Source organism: Belonocnema kinseyi, chromosome 6 (assembly GCF_010883055.1).
Source record: "Belonocnema kinseyi isolate 2016_QV_RU_SX_M_011 chromosome 6, B_treatae_v1, whole genome shotgun sequence".
In the NCBI taxonomy this organism is placed as follows: Eukaryota; Metazoa; Arthropoda; class Insecta; order Hymenoptera; family Cynipidae; genus Belonocnema; species Belonocnema kinseyi.
In genome coordinates this window covers 32,093,477-32,101,400 of record NC_046662.1, presented here as the reverse complement: position 1 = coordinate 32,101,400, position 7,924 = coordinate 32,093,477, and the positions used below count along the sequence as shown (strand labels likewise).

The window sequence follows — 7,924 nt, the reverse complement described above, 5'->3', positions numbered from 1 at the left end:
TTTCTCGAAACATGGGTTTGGGAGATTGCACCTATTCACCTACATAAGAAGATGAGAATTGAAAGCAAACTGAATGTTAAATCAAAAAGCATGAAAGAGGGAACTCTTCTTAATATTTTGACACCAACATCATGTCGATACACCTTACCGACTGCGAGTAAAGCCACCCACGCTTTAACTTGACAGACTGTAATACCAAAAGACGAATGCATCAACTTGCCATAAAGATAGGCTGGGCAAGAGAGTACGCATTCCGCATTCAGTGTGTGATTGACTACATCACATCTGGCAGGAATTTTACCACCAAGGTTCAAAAGTTCGCGCGCGAACTCCGGACCCGTTATCACACACTTAACAAGTGAAAGCTGCTGACCATCAAACAGCATATTGTTGAGAGAATACGCATACTGTCTGACGCTAAGAGAAGTCTAGAGCGGAGGGAGATGTGGGTCAGAGAAAATCAACAGTTTCTCTATGACTCATCTCGACTCTTCCAAGACCGTCCAGTTACTGTCGAACACCCACCCAAACCAGAGGAGGTCGAAGTATTTTGGAGAGAAGTCTAGGAAGTTCAGCATAGATTGGACGAAGATTCAGAAAATATAAAGAGCTACAAGGAGTTATGTGATGCCCTCATAACACCTGATAAAGAATGCCCACCCATCACTACCGAGGAGGTGAAAAAAGTATTAAGAGCGATGGCACGTCCAAGAGCGCCGATGATAAGGACGATTAGTTTAACAGAATATTCCGGGTACAATATTTGCAACTCCCTCATTAGGTCTCGATAGCTCTCTTTTCATTCTCCTGGGCTATGATGTTTTTGTCAGCTGGTGCCGAAAATTCAATAACTAACATGATTCGCTTCTCGAAGTCAAGAAGAACTATATCAGGCCTCGAGTGAGCAACAGAAACAATTGTCGAGCATATGCCTAGGAGAATTTGAGGGAGCGATATTAAAGTCAATGCCGTGAGAGTGACAGAGATGGTAATAAAGCACTCTTAGTGCCGCATTGTGCCTTTGAATGTAGGTCGTTCCCGCGTGAGTTGGACAACTAGATAGCATTGACTGATCCTTCACATTTCTATGGAAGATACCGTGCATCCTCTTATCGAGGAGCTGTTCACGAAAGTTTTTCTCTTGTGCTTTCTTAATTCGGGCTTTAGAAGTGAGTACTTGAGATTACACCTTTAATCTATTTTACGTTGAATTGTTTACCTAAGAGAGCATCATCAATCGCTCAAGTTGTTCATTTGCGAGGCAAAGTAATTTTTATTACAAAATGAAAATTTAAAATAAACATTTAATTGTTTCAATTTGATAACACTGGAATTCAAGCTAAAAGCAGATTCTGCCGTCTAAAAGAAAGGAAGCAAATATTCTTAGTTTACTTTTCAAGTGATAAATAAAATTTTCTTAAGATTTTTGATAGAAGTTCTTTATTCATAATGTGTCCCGTGAGTGTTTACATGACTTCCATTCCTTACAATTTTTCCGCTTATATCTATATTTTTTTCAATCTTATCCTTTCTATATATACAATTATTTACAACTGTTTACATTAGACTTATATCTCGTTCCTTAGCTCTATTTCTTGCGATAGCGCAATTGAGGACGTATTAGCAAATGAGTGAGCGAGCAAACGAAAGTGAGAGAGAGAGAGCATGAGAACGCAAACGCATCTTAGTCTACTTAACTTTCACCATACCATTACTTACAATCTTTACGCTTCTAATCTAAGCGGCTTCCGTTTCCTCTTTCTTTCACTTTTCACATTCTCTCGCCAGCTTCCTTTATCTTCCATTCCACTCCTACATCCTTCCCATACATGCTCCCATGTTTCCTCCTCCCATTCACATATTCCAAACTTTCTGTTCTCTTCTTTTCCTAGTACATCCCTTCCCTTACATCGTTTCCCAATCTGAATCTTGCTATTCTGGTCCACCTTATCTCTCCCCTTCCCTTTTCTAAATACTTTGGCACTCCTTCCTTTTTTATCATCTTCTACCATTTATTGTATTTTGATTCCTCAATCATCCCCCATATTTCTATTGATAGTCTTTTCCTATTCCCTTTTTCGAGTTCTTCATAATTCACTCTAGTCCCGTCTTCTATTTATCCATCATTAAAGAAATCCCTCCTTTCTTCTTTCCATCTCGTTAATTTGACCGCCCTCCCTCTCCTCGCTTCTACCACCATGAAACTCTTTCTCGCAAACTCCCATCCCTTTTCCTTCCTCAGCTTCGTCTCAAAATTCCATGTCCTCTTTCCCGCTCTAATACGCTCGTATACCATATCTGTTTTATTACCCCTGCTTTTTTATCCCTTCTCTTATATGAGCTGTATGATCTCCATTCGTTTGTAAGATATATCCCAAATGTGCATACTCTTTTACTCCTAACGTTATTCCCTTCCATCTCCCTGTCCATTCTTCCTGCCTTCCCCCTCCTTTTCTAAACCTCATTATCTTTGTCTTTTCTACATTTAACTTCAGATTTTTCTCCTTTTTAGTACTCCATCCACCCCTTCCTTCAGCTCTTTCCCCTCTAATATGATACCCTTTATCAATATGTCTAATTTTCTTTCTTCCCTCTCTTTCTTTTCTATTCTTTGTTCTATTTCTCATCCCTTTCCATCTCCTTATTCCCACTGGCTCCCCCACCACAATCCGGGTTCGAGCTTTCAAGTTTCTTCATCCTACCTTGCATCTCCTCTACCTTTTTATTATTATCTTCTTTCTGCTTTTCTAGCTTTTGTTCTAATAACTGCATCCTCTTTTCAAACTTTTCCCTGATTTCTTTCCATTTTTTAAATTCATTTTTAACTTCAGCCATTTCCTACCTAATTTCCTTCTTTAATTCCTCTTCCCTTTGCTCCTGCTTTTCTTCAAAAATCCCCATTACCTCTATCATCACTTCGCGAATTTCCTTTAGTCTTTCCTCTTTCATCGTAACTTCACTTTCATCTCCGCTTCCGTCAGCCCCCTTAATATTATCACTCTTCTCTACCAAACTCTGCTTTTCCGGCGGCGATCTAAACATCTTTTGATATTTCACGCTCGTCCCGATATCTCCCTTCTCGTCACTGCTTTCCCTTTCCCCTCCATTCCTTTTGATAAAAGTCTTTATTGAACCTACGCTTTTTGCTCTTAATCTTTCCTTTTTGATAGTTTTTTTTTATACTTCCCCCTTGCCTTCCTTTCCATTATCTCTTTTTACGGCGTACTATGCTCTCCTACCTCTATCTACGGTCGCGGTCTGGTATTACCTGCTACTACCAACCGGATCACGCGATCAACACAGTCCTCTCAACCTGTAACAGATCGCCAAACAAACTTCCACACAAACCTGTCTCAGTCCTCCAAAATATCGACCTTCCCTTTCCAATCTCAAAATCCCTCAATTAATCCCTCGCATAAAATATTTGTAAACTCATTAAAAATTTACAAATTTCTAAATATCTTTGAAAATAACTCGAATCCTCTCAAATTTAATGTTTTTGAATGAAATATTTTTTGTATTTTCCCAGAAATCTTACAAAGTTTTTATTGTCATTATATTGAAACTTTTCAAAATCCCTAAAATAGCTTCAACTTTTTTCTCCAAAATCTACGAAAATCTCCATTTTGTTTCAAATTTGGTAAAATATTCAAAAATTGGACATTAATTTTAAAGAATTTTTAATACTCTTAAATATTTTTGAAAAAGATTTTAATTTTTCAATTTTTTTTAAATCCTGCAAAATGAAAAAATTGTTTTAAAGGCTTTCAGCTTCTTTTGCTATAGTTTTTAGAATCTTTCATATGATAAAGAATTATTAGAAATTGGCCTAGTAACCTAAAGAATTTTTTTGTTCACATAAAAGATTTCCAATTGACTAAATAAGAGCTTTGTATATTTAAGATCATTTTTCTTTAATGTGACCCAATTTTTCACATGCATGTAGTTTGAAAAAATGTAATTGATTAACAATATTTTTCTTTTCCCGATTCGAAAAATTCTCAGAGTTATTGCTGACATGTGAAGGATCTTCCATAATAATTTAATAACTCAATAAGTTTTAAATTTACCCTCATATTTCAGATATCGGAATCTCCTTATTCCCGTCTTTCCCTTATTTCAACAATTTTTCTTTTTCTCCTGTTTTAAAGGAACATCATATTTTTCTCGCTTTGTCGCTTAATTTCGAATTGAATTAATAGAACCCTATATAAAATTCAACTATTTTTGGAAGAAAGTTTGTTTTTTGGTTTCAACTTAAACAATTCGGTTGAACATTGATGTATTTAGTTAAAAAATCACATTTTTTGTAGATTTATTTTCTTGGTTGAAAATTTGCTTAAAAGTTTATTTTATTACCTTCAAAATTCAAAAATTTGGATGCAAAATTAAATTTCTTTGCTAAAAGATCATTTATTTTTCTCATTTTTAAAAAATTTTTGGTTGAGAATTAATCTTTTTACTTAAAATTTAACTATTTTATTATTGGTTGAAATCTGATTGTTTTAGGATGAAATTTCAAGATTTTGGTTGATATTTGATGTATTTTGTAGAAAATCATAAACCTTTTTCGTTAGAAAATAGAACTTTTATATTGAAAATCACGAACTCTATTTGCAGAATTACCTTTCGTGATTGAAAATTCACCTTTTTGTTTGAGCATTCAACTGTTTTGTTAAAAGTTTGTCATTTTTATGGTGAGATTCAACTGCTTCTTATTGAAATATATCAACTTTCTTGGTGATTGAAATTTCAACTATTTTCTTCAAAATTCACTCCTCTTGCTATAAATTCATAATGTTAGTTGAAAACTAAACCACTAAGGCGAAGAATGAATCTTTTATGGTAGAAAATTATTTTTTTTTCGCTGAAAATGAACTTTTTTATGGAAACTGAGCATTCTTCCGACAAATTTCGTTTTTTGGCTTAAAAATTTAAGTAATTGTTTAGAGTTTAAACATTTGATTTTTAATGCAACTGCTTATTAAAAAATTATTTTTTGGTCTGTTGAAACTTCGTCTTCTTGGGTTTAAAAGTCATCTCATTTGCTAAAGAGCCTCTTTTGGTTGAAAAATCAACTTTTTTGCGTTAAAATACAATATACCTCGATTTGAAATCTTAGGAATTTGAACGGGATTCATATTGATTTTAAAAAGTCATCTTTTTCCATGCTATTAAAAACATAAAAACAGAATGCATTTAAAATAAAATTTATATAATTTTTAATTCATCTATTCACTAACCAATTTTAACACCCTTTTTTAATTAACCGATTTTTCTTGTTCTCTAAAAAACATCTTGTTTCCTTTCCTTTAAATATTTTCAGCTTAAAAAAATTAAAATATTATTTATTCATAAACATTATCGTTCAGAAGTGACCTGGGATTCACCAACATACTGGATGAAAGTTTATCAAAAAGTTCCTAAAAGATTTCTAACGATTTGAAAATTTTCCAAAAATTTAAAAGAATTTAAAAGTATTTAAAGGTATGGAAACTATTTCAATAGCTTTCAATCGAATCCATAGAACTTTAAAGGATTTTAATAATTTTAAGAAATTTTCAAAGCTTTTAAAAATTGTATGTCAGTGAAATGGATTGTAAAGTTTTTTAATTTATCCTCTACATCGAAATTATTGAAATTTTAAGAATTGATAGTTACGTTTTATTAACTGAATTAGGAAAAACCGAGGTACAAAATACAAGTAAAAAATGACTTAATTAAGATAATGTTATTGAAACGCAAAACGTATCCAGCAGAGAAATTTTATTAGAAATTGCGACTGTGTCAAATTTTCAACTTTATGGACATAAGAAGAAGGCAATATTGCGAAATTTGTCAATATATTAAGTGACATGATCCTAAATCGCACTACGCTGATTATAGGCTGGTCAGCCGCGAGTTATTGGCTCATCAGCGACTCGTTAATGGCTGATCGATGTTTGATGTTTGATCGTTGAGGATCATATCGTCCATGTTTAGAGGATACGCTTTGAGGATACACTCAAAAAGCCAAACAAGATTTTCCAGAAAAATATATAATACACATGTTAGAAGAACCAAAGAAATACCTCATTTAGTTTAGACTCAGTGTTATGAAAAGTCAACTTTTACCACTTTTGACTGCTTCCTATAAATTATTTTTTCTTTTTTACCGTATGTGGCACTTTTCCTCCGCGGCACTTTTAACTCCACTCCACCCTACTCACCATTTATTTCATAACTTAATAAAGGTTCGGTACATTCTAAGCCTCCGCTTTTACAGCTAACTTTTGGCTGGATTAATATATTATTATGAGAATAATAAGAAACTTTTGACAGTTTGTGACACTTGATCGACAAAAACTAGCACTGTTCCGAGAGATCGGAGCCAAGCACTGTCAGAATACTTCAAGTTGTGACGTCAACTGGAAAGATATCTGCACGCTGAGGGCCAAGCTATTATTTACAATTACTTGTGAAAACTTGATTGTTGTAATGACTTGGATACGAAAATTTTACTATAAACTTGTTTAGTTTAAAAAATGTCATTATAGGCTCTGTATCTTTTTTGAAATGTAAGAAAAAATTTACTGTATCGAAATTAGCTTTTTTCTTGGCTCGCTGACCAGTGCCAAACCTGGGCCCGAACAGATCTTCCAGACTAGATGGCCTAGAGAAAGTCAAGCCTGAACCAGACTGGCGTTAGACCTGAGCCAGATCAGCTCTTCCAGACTAGACAGTCTAGATAAATTCAGACCTGGGCCAGACCCGTAACAAGACTGCCCGGACATTTTTCTACACGGATCATTGGAATGAAAAACACACAAATATTCTAAATATTTCCTTATAATAATGTTTTTCAATCAAAACTTATTTTGAGTTTTCCTAGGAATCTTAAGAAAATTTAGTTAACCTATTACAGCCTTTTAAAATTCTTGAAAAGCTTCTAATTTTTTTTGTTCTTAATACCCAAAAAAGTACAAAAATTAAAAAGAAAAATTGCCGTAGAATCTTTTAGATTAATGTTCTGCCCTTCTACAAATCTTTTTAAATCTGTTTAATTTCTCATATAAAATTAATTTTCAAAGATAAAAATCATTGAAAATCTTCCCAGGAATATCACCAAATTTTGATAATTTTTTTCTAAATCTTAAAATATATTTAAAATTATATTTCAAAATATACATAAAAAAATCTACATTATGTTTAAAAGTGGTTGAAATATTTAGAATGCATCTTTATTTATTTTTCACGCTTTTAAATATGTTTTAAAATGATGAAATCTTTTAAAAGTTGTCTAGATTCTTTTTCGACAATTTTGCAAATCTTCTTTAACTTTCTCTTGAAATAAATTGTTAAAAAACCATATTCAACTTTTTCTATAAATAATAAATAATAAATAATGAATAATAAATAATGAATAATAAATAATAAATATAAAATAATAAATAAAAATTGAACTATTAACCTAATAAGTATAACAATTACTCTTATATTTCATAGATCACACTTTCTTCCTTATTTTTGTCTTTTCCCTATTTCCCCTTTTTAAACAATTATTCCCCTTTTTTCTCTATTTTAAAGAATCTTTTCTTTCTTCTCGTTTTTCTTTTGCTTAGATGCAGAAAATTGTTTTTTGTTTTATATTTTATTAAAGATTAGTTTTTCGTGTTTTAAAATTCAACTATATGGTCAGAATTTTGTTGAAAAACGTGAAAAATAGGAAACATTAACAAAAGAACGCGAGTGTGTGATATTTTCAGCTTTATTGAAACAAGAAGACGGCAATATGATGGAATTTGTCAATAGAGTAAACCGCATTTTTCTGGGTACCGTATCACCTGCGCAAACACAGCATGTTTGGAAGTCTCGTCTTCAAAATGGAAAAAAAGAATTATTTATAGAATTAATAGACTTAACTGATCACACACGCATACACAGA

General features: G+C 32.6%; 2 protein-coding genes across 2 annotated transcripts in view; one reads left to right on the top strand and one right to left on the bottom strand.

The window, feature by feature from the left end:
• LOC117174628 overlaps positions 1–6,325 on the bottom strand; it is a 21,296-nt gene extending 14,971 nt beyond the window's left edge. The window contains exon 1 of the mRNA XM_033363887.1: positions 6,210–6,325. Within this exon, the coding sequence (XP_033219778.1) occupies positions 6,210–6,212 (3 nt within the window). The 5' untranslated portion in view covers positions 6,213–6,325. The remainder of the gene's footprint in view (positions 1–6,209) is intronic.
• LOC117175321 (retinal guanylyl cyclase 2) overlaps positions 1–7,924 on the top strand; it is a 444,267-nt gene that overhangs the window by 254,898 nt on the left and 181,445 nt on the right. The window lies entirely within an intron of this gene.